Source organism: Zalophus californianus, chromosome 12 (assembly GCF_009762305.2).
Source record: "Zalophus californianus isolate mZalCal1 chromosome 12, mZalCal1.pri.v2, whole genome shotgun sequence".
Taxonomy (NCBI): Eukaryota; Metazoa; Chordata; class Mammalia; order Carnivora; family Otariidae; genus Zalophus; species Zalophus californianus.
Window position 1 is genome coordinate 64,330,000 of NC_045606.1, and position 17,850 is coordinate 64,347,849.

Here is a 17,850-nt window from a genome sequence, read left to right on the forward strand (position 1 = left end):
CTTAAAGATAGTAGGAAGGGGAAATGAAGGGGGGGAAATCGGAGGGGGAGACAAACCATGAGAGACATGGACTCTGAGAAACAAACTGAGGGTTCTAGGGGGGAGGGGGGTGGGGGGATGGGTTAGCCTGGTGATGGGTATTAAAGAGGGCACATTCTGCATGGAGCACTGGGTGTTATACGCAAACAATGAATCACGGAACACTACATCAAGAACTAATGATGTAATGTATGGCAATTAACATAACATAATAAAATTAAATTTTAAAAAAAAAGAGCTCTTAAAGGGCACCTGGATGGCTCAGTCGGTTGAGCATTTTGGTTTTGGCTCAGGTCATGACCTCGGGGTCATGAAATCGAGCCCTGCATCCAGCTCTGCACTCAGTGGGAGTCCGCTTGAGATTTTCTCTCTCTCCCTCTGCCCCTCCCTCTAGCCCACTCTCTAAATAAATTAATTAAAAAAAAAAAAGAAAGAGCTCTTAAGTGACAGACCTACCTTTTCTTAAATTTTATTTTATTATGTTAGTCACCATACAATACATCGTTAGTTTTTGATGTAGTGATCCACGATTCATTGTTTCCGTATAAACCCAGTGCTCCATGCAGTACGTGCCCTCCTTAATACCCATCACCAGGCTAACCCATTCCCCCCCCCCTTCCCGTCTAAAACCCTCAGTTTGTTTCTCAGAGTCCATAGTCTCTCAGGGTTCATCTCTCCCTCCGATTTCCCCCCCTTCATTTTTCTCTACGGTCATACCACCCTGAACGTGCCCGATCTCATCTGACAGACCTACCTTTTTAACGATTGCAATAAACACAACCAGAACGACTGGAAGCAACAATGTCTTTGTATACCTCAGTGGAGTCTGAAATTCAAAGAGATGTTTTGAAAATATGATTTTCAGACAAAATTTCATTTTAAATAATGAACAAAATGAATTTTAAGAAGTGTAAACAGAGCCTTCACCCATCTAGGGTCCATCCAATATACCCACTCACTCCCATCATAAAAATGAAGATGCATTTCCATAGAAACAAACTTCCCCAAAATGTTGAGTTGAAAACAAATAAACACAGTCCCCAAACACTTGTAAGTATAAAATGTGACTGGGACTGGAAAGATTATTGTTCCCTCTTTGCACACTACTTTTCTAACTAGAGAACTCAACTTAATATTCGCCTAAGGTCAGCAGAACTCCTTTAAATGGCATGAGCTTTTCCTGTACATTTGGTGGGGGATAAAAATCTTAACCATCATCCCAAGAGACACACACACACACACACAAAATAATGACCAATGTTTACAAAAGAAATAAAAACATTTTTACCTTTTCTTAATAAGAACCACAGAAACATTTAATAACAAACCCCTACACATTGCAATCTTATATATTTCTCAATCATTTGAAGTCATAGTCTTAAACAACTCTAGGCTTGAAATTTCTCAGTTGCAATTGATTTGCTTACCACCAACACTTACCCTCATAAAAATAATCTTGTATTATTGAGTTAAATAATGTACACTTACCCAAATATGTTTATCAAGAAAAATCTAGCTTTAACCATATTAAAAAAACACTGGTACATTTTAATCCTACAAAATATAAGGAGTATTTTCTGACTTTCCCTCTAATTAGCCCACTTTTCTTGCTTGTTATTCTGTATTAGAAAAGTAATTTTGATAATTTATTAACCCCAAATGCGTACTTCACAGTTAGAAGTCCCATTAAAAGGAGATTTTTTGTTGTTATTTTACTATTTACCTTATAAACATTTGCACAGTACTTAATCTTTTAAAATACATTTATTTCTATTTTGTAAATTTGTAATTGTCTTAACCTAATCAAAAATCATACAACCAAAAGTATTTTATTTTCAAAACTTTAGATATTTGCTAATAACAACTAACAATAAATGTAAGAAAAGTTGTGAGATATAGGGCTTACCTTAAAAAGGCAATGTGTCAAAATTGCGTTTAAAGTATTTAACAAAATTTAACAAAGAATTCAAACAATTTTAAAATTATATTCCAAAACTTTGTTTTTGTTTTTAAGATTTTATTTATTTATTTGACACAGAGAGAGAGAGAGAGAGAGAGAGAACAAGCAGGGGAAGGGGCAGAGGGAGAGGGAGAGGCAGGCTCCCTGCTGAGCAAGGAGAGCCCGATATGGGGCTCCATTCCAGGACCCTGGGATCATGACCTGAACCGAAGGCAGTCGCTTAACTACTGAGCCACCCAGGCGCCCCTCCAAAACTTTGTTTTGAAAGTATTTTTTAGGGGCGCCTGGGTGGCTCAGTCATCAAGCGTCTGCGTTTGGCTCAGGTCATGATCCCAGAGTCCTGGGATCGAGCCCCGCATCGGGCTCCCTGCTCCGCGGGAAGCCTGCTTCTCCCTCTCTCTCCCTCTCCCGCTCCCCCTGCTTGTGTTCCCTCTCTCGCTGTGTCTCTCTCTGTCAAATAAATAAGTAAAATCTTTAAAAAAAAAAAAAAGGTGTTTTTTAATATTTCTCATAAAAAGAAAAAATCAGATTAGCATCAAACTTTGACAGTAACACTTAGGCTGGAAGATGGTGGGGTAATTTATTTAAGACAGTCAAGGAAAACCCCTTGAGCCGAAGATTCTGCAACTACCCAGACCTTCCTGTATAAAAGCCACTGATAAAATATTTTAACATGTAAAAACTCAGGGATTATGGCTCCTATGGCCCTTCCTGAGGAATCCACTGCAGAGCAAGCTTCACCCAATCAAGAAATGGCAGGAGAGGCTTCAATCCCAGAACATGCAGCATTAAAAACACCAACCTACAGAACTGCGACAAGGACGAGGGCATAAAGGGGACAGAACAGCATGAGTGGTTACGTGTGCAGACGCTGAACGTGCAATGGGATTCCTACAGTGGGGTCAGAGTATACGCGAAGTAAAATAATGTCACGGATTATAGTATTACACTAAATTAGAAATGGGGGGAAGTAGTGGAGGGACAAGAAGTGATTAAAATCAGTATAACTCTCAGCAGGAAACCAACAGAAGGGACTCGACTTAATATATAAAAGTATTAATATAAAGGGAACAAAATTATACAATTTCCTCAATTCCAAAAGATCCATCAGAGAGAGTGTATGCACAAGGACAAATACAAATGAAACAAACCACACAGGGAGAGGGGTATGCGTGTGTGTACATGCGTGTGTGCTATTAAAATTACAAGTTCTTTTTCTACGAATGTTTGGTTTTATTCAAAGCATAAAAGTTATATATGCTCATGGTAAAAACTAAAAATGCAGAAAAAATAAAGACAACAACCAGTTTCACATGTTAATCCGTTATCAGCATTTCCTCCCCAATGGGTTGTCTGTTCATATCCTTCCCCCATTTCTACATGTGTGTGTGGGAGTGGGGATGTATTTTTGGTGGTGGAGAAGGGTAAGAGTCCTCGGTAATTTTTTACTGATTTGGACAATCTCCTATACTCGCTACATTAATCCTTAGTTTCATTTGTTATATTTATAGCAAGAGTCATCCCAGTTAGTCATTTGCTTTTTAATTTTTATAATATTTAATGTACAGATGTTTTAGGTTACACGCAGTCAAATCTATTAATCATCCTCATATGTGCTCTGCACTGCGATTATGCTTATTAAAAAATGAAGCTAATACTCATTGAAATGTCTCTCAAATTTATTTTTCAGGCTTCATTTAATTTTGACACATTAATTGACTGAATTGAAGTTTATTGCATAATATGACACAAGGCTTTAACCTGATTCCTAACCCCAAATCCCATTATTTCAAATAATATTTATGAAATAATGCATTTTTTAACTATTTATCTGTGCTTCTCTCTTCATTTCATATTAAGTAAATACACATAAACATAGTTAAGTACATACACATGGATCTATCCAAGCATTGTCTATTTTTGGCCATAAAAGTGTTCCTGTCTTAGTATCCCTGTACTTTAAATAGTGTTGCTAACCATTTCCATATCTAGAAAGGAAAGATCCCCCTCATTGTTTTTACTTTACTTTAAAGCAGAATACAATTGAAATATTATTATTGCAGAAAATTTTGAAGATGCAAATTGCAAAAAAAGTTAATTATTATCTCTCCAGCCAAAAACCACTGTTAAAATTTTGCTCTCTTACACCTTATTCTATGTGTGTTAACTATAGGTAAATAAAGTCATACCATTTTGTTCATCCCATTATACATGTCTTTCCATATCAGTATAATATCATGTTAAACTGTTCCGTTTTCCCCAGTGTATGGCTGTATCATACAATGGATGCCTTCTCTGAACTGGCACCATACTGTCTCTACAGCACAGGCCCTGTGAAGCTACCTAGGGAGATGTGAAATAGCAGACTGCAAACAGCTTTGCTATCTTCTTCAAATTAACTAAAGTCATGCTATGCTTCAGTAAATTTCCTCTATCATCTAACTGATGGTGCATACTCTCAGGTTATAGTGGCATGAATATCCTCAATAATGTCAAAGGACTTCTGCCATATCCTAATGGTCTGCCGATGTTTACCTTCTATTTCCTTTACCACTTGCTTGAAAGAGTCTTGATCTTCTATGAACATGCATTTGAATGTCTTGGAAGACACACTTCCTTAGTTTCTTTCAGTGGGCTCAACACTATCATTCATACACTATTTATTAGTCACTATGTGTCAAAATTTGCCAGAACCTGGGAATGAAGACTGACAGGTCACTAGAGTAAACAGTACATCTGCAGGACATGCTCAATTCAGAATGTCTGGTTGATAAGAGTTTGCAGTGTGGTACACTATCATCCCCTGGTTTTAACTCAGGACACAGAGGGAACCACCCGGCGGGGATCAAGGGGGAAACAGGGTATCGTTGACCAGTGTGAGACATACACACATATACCTTTGAAGGAAACTGTTTCACAGATAATAAAATAGAATAGTAAATTGGGGCCACATGGGTGGTGTTAAAAAAGACACACATACATATACACATGCTTGTTGAACCAAACCAGCTCACTGATTGCTGCACAATAATATTTTATACAAAATATCATTAAAATATCAGAGTACTCCCCTACATATCTCATTCGGTCCTCACAACATCTTTTTGCAGCACACCACTAGGAACTAGTAAGCCATGACAGAAAATCAAATGAGAGGCGCCTGTCCGAGAACATCAAGTAGTACTGTAGACTTCCACCTCACAACTCCCCACACTACTCTCTGGTTTCTTTTTAAACATCTGAATATAGTTTTAGAAAGAAAAACATTGTTGGAATGAAACACTTGTACTCAATGATATTTCAAAGCAATGAGATTATTCAAATCAACAACCACTGAGTGAATGGAAATGTGAGCGCTTGGGAGCGGCACCGAATTAATGCCATCCCTGAAAAGACTTGGAATTTTGGAAAAAAGACAAGGCGACTTGAAGTGCCTCTGTGTTTACTCATCCGAAACACTATCGCTAGTCTGAATGCATGCTTCTAAATTATCAAAATGAGAAAAGACCAGACATTTCAGGATGCCATACTAACGGAAGTAGGAATGTCCTCCTCCAAACCATCACTTTCCTTTCCTTCCCACTGAGGTAACAGCACAGAGGAGAGTCTGAGATAACAGGAGCGCCCTTTATGAAAAATGAATAGACCAAAACTTGAGGAAGGAAAACTAGAAATTGTATCTTACCTCCTTTTCCATAAAGTCAAACTCCGCTGCGCAGGTATACAATAAAGTATCAAAATCCTTGTAACTGAAGAATTTTGATGTTAATAAGTTGCCAATATGAGCCTAGGAAGGAAGAAAGTGAGGTACCATTAGATTACGCCACACATTGTAGTAGCGCACTTCAATCTTAATAGTATCTAAAAATAGCTTTCACTACGTTGTCGCAGAGCTCGCTGTTCCCCCATGCCAGGCTTGCTTCTGTTAAAGCGCTGCAACCTCATGGTTCTTCCTTCTCTTGCTGGCAAATGACAGCTCCAGCAACACCCGCCTTCCACGATCCGTCATCAACACACCGAAGGCTTTTTATCCGTGGGTTTTCCCTGCTCAGTGTGCTAAGCCTGACAAAATACACTATACAACATCTCCTTTTCCCGAGCCTACCAGGAGGGGCAGGCTTGGTAACACACACAGACATCTGTCAATCCTAAGGGACAAAGTGCAATGGAGTGAAAGAAAAGAAAACATTAATATCGATTTCTGAAAAGGGGGTTGAGGGATGCCTGGGTGACTCAATCGATTAAATATCTGACTGTTGATCTCAGCTCAGGTCAACCTCAGGGTTGTAAACTCAAGCCCCAAATTGGGCTCCATGCTAAGCATGGAGCCCACTTAAAAAAAAAAAAAAAAAAAAAGACTGAAATAAGTAGAAAATGGGCAGGCCTTGGAATAAAATCCACCTTTGAATGATGATCAATTATCTGCGTAATTCTTTACATGCTAGCAAGTGCTCTCACATCATCTCCATCCACTTCCCACAAAAAGCCATGTGAGGAAGGTGGAAGCATTTGCAATTAACAAATGAGAAAGCATTTGCCAAATTTTTAATTCATTATTGTGTAAAAAAGCAAGAACCAAACAAAAAGAGGGAAATTATATAAAACAAACCATAGCTAAAATCCTAAATGATACGTATACGAAGCAGGGGGGCTCAGGGAGAGTAGGAACTAAGGGGTGGTGGGAATGTGCTGAAGAATTCCAAAATACTTTACTTTGTTGGGGAAGAAGTGTATGCTGATAAGTTTAAGAAATCAAAAGGGAGAATATACAGTGCCTTAAATAGCATAAGAAAACAATCCAATGAAAAGGAGAAAAAAATCTAAAAAAGCAAGTAAAATAGATGGAAACTCTCAAACAAAATGGAAGAAATAAGTCCCAATATAATGGTAACTGCCATATATGTAAAGACCTTAAATTCGCAAATTAAAGGACAGACACTCAAACTGGGTTTCAGGGAAAAAATTCAAATTTATATTGTCCACAAGAGACATGTTTAAAACAAAAGTATGTAGAAAGGTTGAAAATAGAAGAGGACAACAAAATAAGATAAACTGAACCAAAGAAATCTAGGTTTGCAATTGTAACATCTCACAAAACTAAATTCAAGCAAAAAAATATATGAAAAGAGACAACAAATGATATTATACACTAATGAAATGAAAGGCAAAGCAAGGTCATATGTATCATGAGCATATCTGTAGATCACAGTATGGATTCAAAGTATATAGAGAGCTGAAAAAACCGTAGGAAGAAATAGGTAAGTTGACCGTGGTCACTGGAAATGTTAAATATTTCCCTCTAAAATAGAAAGAGCAGACAGATGTTAACATAACACCTGAATATTATTAATATGCTCGTGGAAAATATAAACTTCATGAGAGAATACATGTTACTTTTGACCATAAGTAAAATATTTTTTAAATGTTCACAGACCATACAATACATTTCAAAGAACTGATGTAATACAAATTATTTTTTTTCTAATCATAAATGCAATAAAATTGTAAAATGACTAGAAATGGCTTTAAAAATCTTTTTGGCTAGAAACTAAAAAACATAAAACTTAATAACCTTCAGACTACAAAGAAAATCTCAAAATAGTTAATTTGTAAGACACAGAAAAAAGTATTACTAGTAGGGAAATTTACAGCTTTAAATGCATTTATCGGAAAATAAAAGAGGTTGAAAACAAAAGAGCCAAGCACTTTCCCTCGAGCATAACAAGCACAAAGACATAAGAAACAAGGATGACACAATTTGGTGAAAAAGAGAAACTCAGCAAAACCAGAGGACTCAAAAAAGGATGGTACTTTGAAAATATTAATATAGTAAATAGAAAGCAGGAAAAACAGCACACACACACACACACAAAAAAAAACAGCTCTTGATAAGAGACTAACACAATATTGATTCTGAATCCAAACAAGGAAAATAAATAAAAGAACATAAAAGACCATTTCACATACATGCAAAAATTTTAATAGGAATTTTCACTAACTGAATCCTACAATAATTTTTTTTAAAAAACATGATTCATTTGATGACATATATGAAATGGGTTAAGTTTCCTCCAAAGACATAAACCACCAATAACTTCCTAAAGAAAGTGGATTTGTAGCAGAAAATTCTCTCACGAAACTCCAGGCCCTGACGGCTTCACTCTTGATTTTAGCTCAGGTCATGATCTCAGGGTCATGAGATGGAGCCCCACATCCCACTCCACACTCAGTGGGGAGCCTCCTTGAGGTTCTCTCCTTCTGTCCCTCCCTTGCCCCGCACGCGCACACACACACACACGCGCGCGCGCGTGTTCTCTCTCTAAAACAAATAAATTAATTTTTAAAAAAAGAAATAGGAGATTGAACACTTCCCAAGGATTTTAGGAAGCTAGCATTACCTTGAAACCAAAGCCAGTCAAAAACATTGTAAGAAAATAAAACGAGAGACTAATATCCCTTATAAATATAGATAAAAATTCTTAAAAATATTAACCACCAAATCCAACAATATATAGAAAGAATAATACATTGTGAGCAAGTGAAGTTGTCCAAGAAATACAAGGCTGGATCAACACTCAAGAATCAATGAAAACGGGGACTTCCCAATGGCGGAGGAGGAAACTGACAAATTCCCTCCCCAATGACACCTATAAAATTGGACAAAACTGTCAAAAACAACCATATCACGTTTTAGAAATTCACCAAAAAGAAAACAAACGGAGAAGCACTCACCCCCACAAAAGCTGATGGATTCTGAATGGAAATAGTGGGTGTCTGTGGCACAGGTGCCTGGGCTGCCCCCATCCACCATCAGCAGCACCGCCACTGCCCCAGGGCGGTAGGCCCAAGAGTTCCACCAGGGTGTGGCTGGCCATGAAAAGCAGAACCTTTGCTACAGGAGGGTGCCGACTTGCTTGGGGGCAGGGAGCGAAATTAATCTCTGCTCAGAGGCACTGTTAATAAAAGTATCAAACAGCAGGAAATGCTCTGCCAGCCTAATACTGCATTATTCCTGCAGTGAACAGCAGACTGGCAGACTAGCTAGAAACTTTGCAGAGATTCTGGAAATGGGAAAACCAACAAGGGGGTACATCAATTCTCCCATCCCTGGTGGCCTGGAAAGCTGCACACATGGGCTGAGGGATCCCGGAGCCCAGACTCTCCGCAAACCTATGACTGGCTGGGTGGTGGTACGCAGATTCACGGAAGACCCAAGAAGGCGTGGAAGAGAGGAAAAGATGGGGCAAACTTGATGTTAAGATGAGAGTTAGTAGCGGGTCTGATGCTATCCTTGAAAAATCCACCTGCAAAGCTGGTGCTTGGCTGGCATCAGGGAACTTAGATTTCAGATGGCTCCTACCACTCCAAGTGAGAATGAGTAGTGGCTCCCTGTACCTAAAACACTCTGGTTTCTGTGGAGCACCCACATTCCTTCTGGGAGTCTGAAATTTTGATAAGTGTCAGGCAGAAGGTGCCTATGTTACCAGCCCCCAGTAAACTGTGTGTCCCTGAGTACTGACTAAGCTTCCCTGGTAAACAACCTCAGACTTCTACCAAGAAGAGTGTTGACAGGAGCAGGGATGGGAAGTCAGGATGTACTGAGAAATTGTTCACGTGGTTCCTAAAGAACAGAGAAGTGTCTATTGATCTTAATTGAGAAGGATGAGCAGAAATGCTTCATAAAGGCTGTGTGGCTTTGCCAGTCTCTTCCTTTGACCAATGTCACAATTCAGAATCTGTGAGCTGATGTCCTTGATCAGTGTTACAGATTTCTAGAAATACTGAAGTTGCAATTCAATTACTTCTAATTTGCTCCTGCTACAACATCAGGCTGTGACAGAAATGACATCACTTTAACCCAAATCAATACCTTAACTGGTTTGTCTCCCCCCAGTGAGGAGACAGATTCCATTCACCTACAACTTGGGCTGTCTCCCTTTTCTTCCTGCTCATTCTCTGTAGACATCCTCACTGACTCTATCACTGTGTAGCTCTTCTCTTCTCAGCAGACTTCCAGGAGCCTTCCCCGACTCTCCTCCTGTGTGTTCCTGCAGCACTCTATGCTTGCTTTTATCACAGCCCTTTATTACATTATATATCTCCCGAGCTCCCACTAGACCATGTCTTACTTGGTTCTGTATCTAGGATGCATTCTATCGCCAGCCACATAGCAGGTACATATTGAATGAGTGAATAAGTAACTTTAGACTATAGTTTTCTACTTTAAAAAGTCTTTCCACAGGTTGTAGATCACCCAATGAACAACCAATTGCTTTCAATCTTTTTTAAGCAAAAAATTCCCTTGTTCAAATGAAAAACTGCATAATTGCCCAATGTATAAGAAATTAAAGCTAAACTGCCCTGGGTAACAGAGGGGCTGCCAAGGAGGTCGGGAAGTAGACAGACCCCAAAGAAGAGTCTGGAAATTCTAGGACTTCACAAAACCCAGTTTCAAAACTATAGCTTTAATCTATTACAGATGAAGGAAAGATAGCCGATTAAGATAAATTACAGAAAAAATATGTGGTTTGCTTTACGCTTCCTGTGTTGGCGGTTGTGCTGCTTCCTTTCTAAATTTAATCAACGTGTTACAAAAACACCAAAATAAGATAGGCAAAGCAACATTATGGATAGGAAGAATCTTTAAAGTTATAAAGCAGAATTCTTCTCATCTTATTTTCTCTCCTAACAAAACACCAAAACAAAACAAAAAAAAAAAACCTTCTCTTAACAAGACTAAATGGATTAAATTACCTATAAATAAACCTTTTACAAGCACTGACCAGGAAATGGGGTTGGGGGAATGAGACTATAATACGGTCTATAGTTTGAGAGGCTCTGAAGATGGCATACTGATGTGTTACCAAAGGAGATTATAAAGAAACCAGAGAAAAATGCCTGTATGGACCTTAAAATTTGAGCTGAAGTCTTTAGAGCTTTCTTGCTTTAAAATTTTAAAATCTTTGTGATACAGAAAGATTGATTAAAATAACAGAATTGTGTCACGAAATTAATATTGGAGAATAGAGATTATACACAGAGTCACATTTACTTTCTATTATTGTAAATAGATAAAATAGTAAGTGAATAGACGTCATATTAGAATTTGGCTTAAACAGTGGTACTTTAATAACTCAAGTAATTCATTCTTAGCCTGTTTGATTCTTTACAAGTCTTTCAAGTTTAAGCAAAAAATGCACTTACATCATCTGCAATGCCGAAGATTTTAGATGTCAAATACTTGAGTACGACAGTTCCAAATAACCAAAAACATCCTTGGATAACCTACAAAAGGAAAACAAAACAAAACAAAACAAAAATAAACTAATGCTTCACACAAACATTCCTTAGACATAGCGAGGAAGAAAAAAATTAATGCTTTAATCACATGTGAAAGAATTATTTACATACCCAAGAAAAAAATGCTAAACAATGTAGCTTAAAGAATGTTATCCAAAATCAAGGGGCTATCACCAAAAATAAAACTATACACATATGATACTGTCAAAATTAATATATCTTATAGATTTACATAGCAATTGCAGTTACATTCCCCCTCTACTAACAGTCTCTTACATATGCACTGCTCCCCAGAAAAAAAAATGGGTGATAAAATAAGTAAAACCAGAATTCTTCACCTATCCAATATTAATTTTAACTTGCCACATGAAAAGGGAAAATTGAGCCCTAATTATGTCATAAACCTGTTAGATCTCCTGCATTACATAAGAATAATTTCCTTAAAAGTAAAACATAAAACTGATGATATATTTATTTCAGAAAAGGAAAAACTTATGCATTCAAATAGATTGATTCTTACCCATAAACTAAGTTCGGATACATTTATTTTCAGGAAATGTGGTTTCATTTCCAGTATACCCTTCATGGAGAAAATAACATAGCATACAGTTAATACTTATATACATAAATTCAAGTATCAAAAAACATTTCTAAATAATAAGACTCTCAAGAATCTCAAATTCAGCACATTGTCAATGTTCCACATAGCATCACCACAAGCTCATTGACTTTAAGAAATAGCCCCATTTTATCCAAAGTAGATTAGATCAGTTAGTGATTTTGTAAAATTGAAAACAGAATTACCATATATAAATTTCTATGACTGATTTTACATCCCTGATTTACCTCAGAAGCAGTATCATATATAATAGTATATAATATGTGTGTGTACTATTATATATGGTATATAATAATTTCAGAATTTTAGACAGGTGTCTTATAAGATTTTCCTTAAGTTAAAAATGATCAACTCTTAGAATAAACTACAAATGAGTTTTTAATGGATCAACTAAATATTTCTCCTCTACCAAATCTTTTCTCTCTCTCTAGGAAATGAATAGACTACCAAGTATAGAACCTACAGGGAGCTAAATCTACTTCAAACTTGGCAAAAATATGATTGGAGATCAAAACATAAATACATGACCCCAAATTAAATCTTTTCAGAAGTTTCTGAATATCTGGGAACACAAAAAGTGGTAAGATTTAGGTTTCAAAGAGATGACCACAAACAAAAATAGGCAAATGTGTGTTTATAGTTAAATATGCATACATTCTCTATATTCTGTAACTGTTGGCATCATTTATGTGTAGACACCCAAATAATGAAATATACATAAATATGCTTAAGTCATACCCAAGACACACCTTACTTTCAAGCACCTAAAAGAAAAGCTGATACACTGTAGGTACTGGACTGAAGTTTCCTGCCATATGTACTTAGGTTAGATACTGGCACCTGAATACAAGTATTAAGAGTGATGTATTTTAAGTAATAGCAGGTCTTGCCTGTGTACACATGTAAATATAGAACGGAGTACACTGTTACATTTCCTGATTATAAACAGAATTCACTGACTATAAGAACTATCATTAATCTCAAAGTACAGCAACTCAGTTAATGATTTCTTTGACACTGCTGAAGACCCCACATCCTCATATCCTAACTGCTAATATCTGTGACTAAGTACACTTGAACCACACAACCTGAAAAGGGTAGCAGTCCAGACTGGGAAGAGGCATATTCTTGGGAAACAGGATCTTAAATATTATTTGTGAAACAGGACAAAGAAATAGGAAGTTCCCAAGTTGTTCATGGGTTCTAGAAGTCAAGAAAGCCAAAATAATCTGGGTAACTTAAACGATTATTCAAGAAGCAGAATATAGTTCAATTAAGACAGTACAATATACTTTTTTCTTCAGGAAAACAGCCTAATACTAAAGCACGTGCACTTTAAATATAGGAGTAATTTTTTCCTCTTAGGTTAGCAAAACAGTGTAATGGTGAAACCTACTAATAAAAAAGGCATACCCACATCTGTAAGTCCTTAAATGTAGGAAGACTTATATTTACAAAGTCATCCTGCCAAAAGTGGCAGAAGGAGTTAGATGACTTTTCACTGTTTGCTCTAATTCTAGAAGACAGTCTCCCGATAATCTAAATCTGCTCTTTGCAGTGATTTAGCAAAACATAACCGAATCATCACCTGATTTAAACCATCTAAATATTTTACACAAATAGACACAAGGAGTAAAAAAAACTAAAAGAACCCAAGGCCCCAAGCCTCTGATCCCAGCGAAACCAGGAGAGACAGCTGCGAGATGCCACAGGGAGGCAAGGGAGTCAGACAATGGAGCAGGAATAGGAAAAAAACTGCAAAGGGGAGGAAACAAGAAAAAGAAGAAAGCAAAAAACCTTTCTAAAATGAACCCTGGACCAAAACTCATGCGACAGAAAAGACGAGGAAAGAGAAAGGGCAAAGTAGGGGTATAAGGCAAGGTGCTATGTTTTCCCATATTAACTCTTGTGTTTCTTTCCTCCTGGGGATGGGATACTGGAATACTCTATTACATACACATGGATTCAGTAAGACACCTGCCATGATTCTTATCAAAAATCCCAAGCCAGTGATTAAAAACTGGTGAACCATTAGTTTCAAAAATAGCCATGTACTTAAGAGACACTTACCCAAATAATTACCAAAGAGGAAGCATAATAAGAAGTTAATAACATTGAGTTTCCAAACATCAAAACAAAACAAAGTGCAAGAGAAATCTGGAAAAATCCAAGAAAAATATAATTAATGCACATAAAAGACAGTGATTTTTATTCTGAAAATTGCACATGCCCGTGATGTTCAAAAGGGGATATACCATGAAAATAGCCCACGTTCCATCCCACACTTAAAACCCAAAAGACTACCACCATCAACGGTTTCCTGTGCATCCTTCCACGCATTCACAAGTACAAATTCTAGTTTGTATTTTTTAAAAACCACAAATGGAAACTTGGCCCATAAGCTATGCTACTGCTTGCTTTTACTCTGTTTCAGAGAGCTTTCCATATGAAAACCAATCTAATTCATTCTGTTGAATAGCTGAGAAAAGTATACCACTCTAGAGTCATATCATCATTTACTGACCAGTCCTAATACTGCTGAACAGGTAAGTACTTTCCAGCTTTATTTTGCTGTTATTTTGTTTCTCCTACTACAAACACCGCTATGATAAACATCCTTAGGTATGTATCTTATATACATGTCAACACACTCATGAGATAAATTACTAGAAGTGGGATTGATAGATTAAGGGTATACACATTTTGAAATCTGAAAAAATACTGACAAATTGCCATAAAAAATACTGTACCAATTTACTCTTCCACCAGTAGGACATGAGGGCTCCTGCTGATGCACACTCTAACCAATTCTTCAAAATGTTTGACAATCTCATACAAGAAAAATGCTGCTGCATTGTTTCACTTTTCCATTCTTTTAATACTCAGTGAGACAGAGCATCTTTTCTTCTATTTGCTGTCTTCGTTGCGGGTCTGAATTGCTTATTCCTACCAGCCATTTTTCTACTGGGTTTCAGTTATTTTAAGAGCTCTCGTTATATGTTATGAAAACATCACTCCTTATCAAGCAAACACATTGTAAATATTTTTCCGAGTTCATTTTTATCTCTGTAGCATTTCTGCATTATGGTTATTTTCCAAATTTTTATGTTAGCCAAATTTATCATTCATTTCCCTTAGATCTTCCATTATTAGAAAAGCTTTTAAAAATAAAATAATCCATATTTTCTTCTAGAAGTTTTATTTTTGATCCATATATTTGAATTTCCATCTGAATTTTAGGATCTGCTTAAGTTTCAAAAGCTGACATTTTTATTAGAAACGCTTTATTCAATAATGTACATCACATCATATTTGGAGTTCTATCTGTCCACTATTGAATCTTTACATCCAAAAATAACATGTTTCCACTTTAAGTGTTCCTTTACATTCACTAGCAGAGTATAAAATTTTCTTCATATGGATCCTGCATATTAAATTTATTTCAAAGTATATTATTTCTGTTGCTATTGTATCAGGAATCTTTTCTCATCATATTTTCTGACTATATACAGAAAAATTATGTTAAATATGCAGAAATGAATACACTTTTTCATTGTTTCTAGTAGTAATTAATTTTGGATTTTTTTGGTATTCAAAATCATATCACCTACAAACAATATTTCATTTTCCTTTCTAATTTTCGAAAGCCTTTTTAGTCAACTGTATTATTTAATATTCTTGCAACAAACTTAAGTAATAAGCACGGCAGTAGGCACATTTGTTAAGCTTCTGCCATTAATGGGAATATTTCTATTGATTCATCATTTTGTGTGATGCTACTAGCTTTTGAATTGAAGTATATGCATATATTTAAAATTTCAATGAAATATCCATCGATTTTCATTTGATTAAGATCTTAAAATCAGAAAGAGCTACTGACTTTTATCAAATGCCTTTACAGCATCAAAGGAAATGATCATATTGTTGAGGATTCTGGAAAAATGGCAGGAATCTGTCTTCTCACCTAGACAACAGCTACACTGCCCAAACCTGTCTGATGGAACTATTTGGGAACTCGGGACTCTCCCAAGACTTGCAACTCCCAGGAGAACTCTTCGATGGGAAACTGAGTTATTTCGAGTGAATTTCAGTTCTGATCTCAACAGCAGCTGCCCATCCCTCACACACCAGCCCAGCTGCAGACAGTCCTGCACAAGTTCAAAAGCACAGGCAACAAAAGCAAAATAAACAAGTGGGACTACACCAACCTAAATAAAAAGCTTCTGCACAGCAAAAGAAATGACCCACAATAGGAAGAAGCAACCCACAGGATGGGAGAAAATATTTGCAAACCGTCTAGCAGACAGAGTTAATATTCAAAATATGTAAGTCATTTTCACAACTCAACAGCCAAAAAACAAACAAAACCCCACATGATCTGATTAAAAATGGGCAGAGGACCTGAATAGACATTTTTCTATTTTTCTACATTTTTCTACACACAAACAGCCCACAGGTACATGAAAAGGTGCACAACATCGCTCATCATCAGGGAAATGCAAATCAAAACCACAATGAGACATCACCTCACACCTGTTAGAACTGCTACTATAAAAAGACAAGAGGTTAATATTGAGGAGGATATGGAGAAAAAGGAATCCTTTTTCTCTGTTGGTGGGAATGTAAATTGATACAGCCACTGTGTAAAACAGTATGGAGGTTCCTTAAGAAATTAAAATTAGAACTACTATATGATCCAGCAATCCCAAAGAAAATGAAAACAAGATTTCAAAGAGATATCTGTGCTCCCATATTCACTGCAGCATTATTCACAAAAGCCAAGACGTGGAAACAACACAAATTTGCATCAATGGATAAATAGATATTGAAACTGTGGTATGTGTGTGTACACACACACACACACACACACACACACACACACACACGATGCAAAAATTATTCAGCCATAAAAAAGGAAATCCTTCAATTTGCATCAACATGGCTGGATCTTGAGCACATTATGCTAAGTAAAATAACGCATTAAGAAAAAGACAAACACTACACGATTCCACTTACATGAGGTACCTAGCATAGTTAAAATCACAGACATAGAAAGCAGAGTGGGGGTTTCCAGGAGCTGGGGGGAGGGGAAGAAGGAGAATAGGGAGTTATCGTTTAATGGGTATAGAGAGTATATTTCGCAAGATGCAACGAGTTTGGGAGATGGTAGTGGTAGGTGGTGTATAACACTGTGAAAGTACTTAATACCACTGATATGTACACTTAAAAAGATTAAGATAGTAAATGTTATGTGTATTTTACAATAAAAAAATGGAAAAAAAATCCTTTTTGGAAACAATTCTATTTTTTTCCTTTATGTAACTATAGGGATTTAGGAATTTGTAAAGTGATAATGAAAGAAGGTATTTCACAGTAAGAAAATAGTTCAATAGTAAGTCAAATCATAAAACATAAACCATTCACCCAAGATAGGTCCTACTACAAACTAAACCTCTGTCATCTTAGTAGTTTTATAACTGTAATTGAGTCAAACACTCCATCCATAGTTACCTATGTGGCCATGTGGCTGACCAACTCTAAATGCTAACCAACTATTCTGATTTTTACTGCAATGCAATGAAAAAAAAAAAGCTGTATTAGTTTGGAAAAAAATAAGCCAAGTGTAAAAAAAAGGATAATTACTGTCCAATCCCACTCATGAACAAAGATTTAAAAATCCTAACAGCAGCAAAGTTAATCCAGCAATATATAAAAATTGTGTTTAGCCCAGAAAAGCAACGTTTCTTAATGTAGAATATCAATTAACGTAATTCACTACAGTAACATATTAGAGGGAAAAACACACAGGATCATGCAGACGGATTCATAAAAGCATTTGATGAAGCTTAGCTTTAATTAATTTCTTTTAAGAAGTGCTCAAAACTTGAGGATATGTTAAAAGGACAAAGAAGCCAGCTTAAAGTAGTTGGCC

The 17,850-nt window shown here is 36.5% G+C and overlaps 1 protein-coding gene across 1 annotated transcript in view; it reads right to left on the reverse strand.

Annotated features, from left to right (window-relative positions):
- DPY19L1 (dpy-19 like C-mannosyltransferase 1) overlaps nt 1-17,850 on the reverse strand; it is an 84,967-nt gene that overhangs the window by 17,399 nt on the left and 49,718 nt on the right. Inside the window, 5 exon segments of the mRNA XM_027573802.2 lie at nt 794-865; nt 5,685-5,786; nt 11,204-11,284; nt 11,820-11,879; nt 13,989-14,075. Of these exon segments, the coding sequence (XP_027429603.2) occupies nt 794-865; nt 5,685-5,786; nt 11,204-11,284; nt 11,820-11,879; nt 13,989-14,075 (402 nt within the window).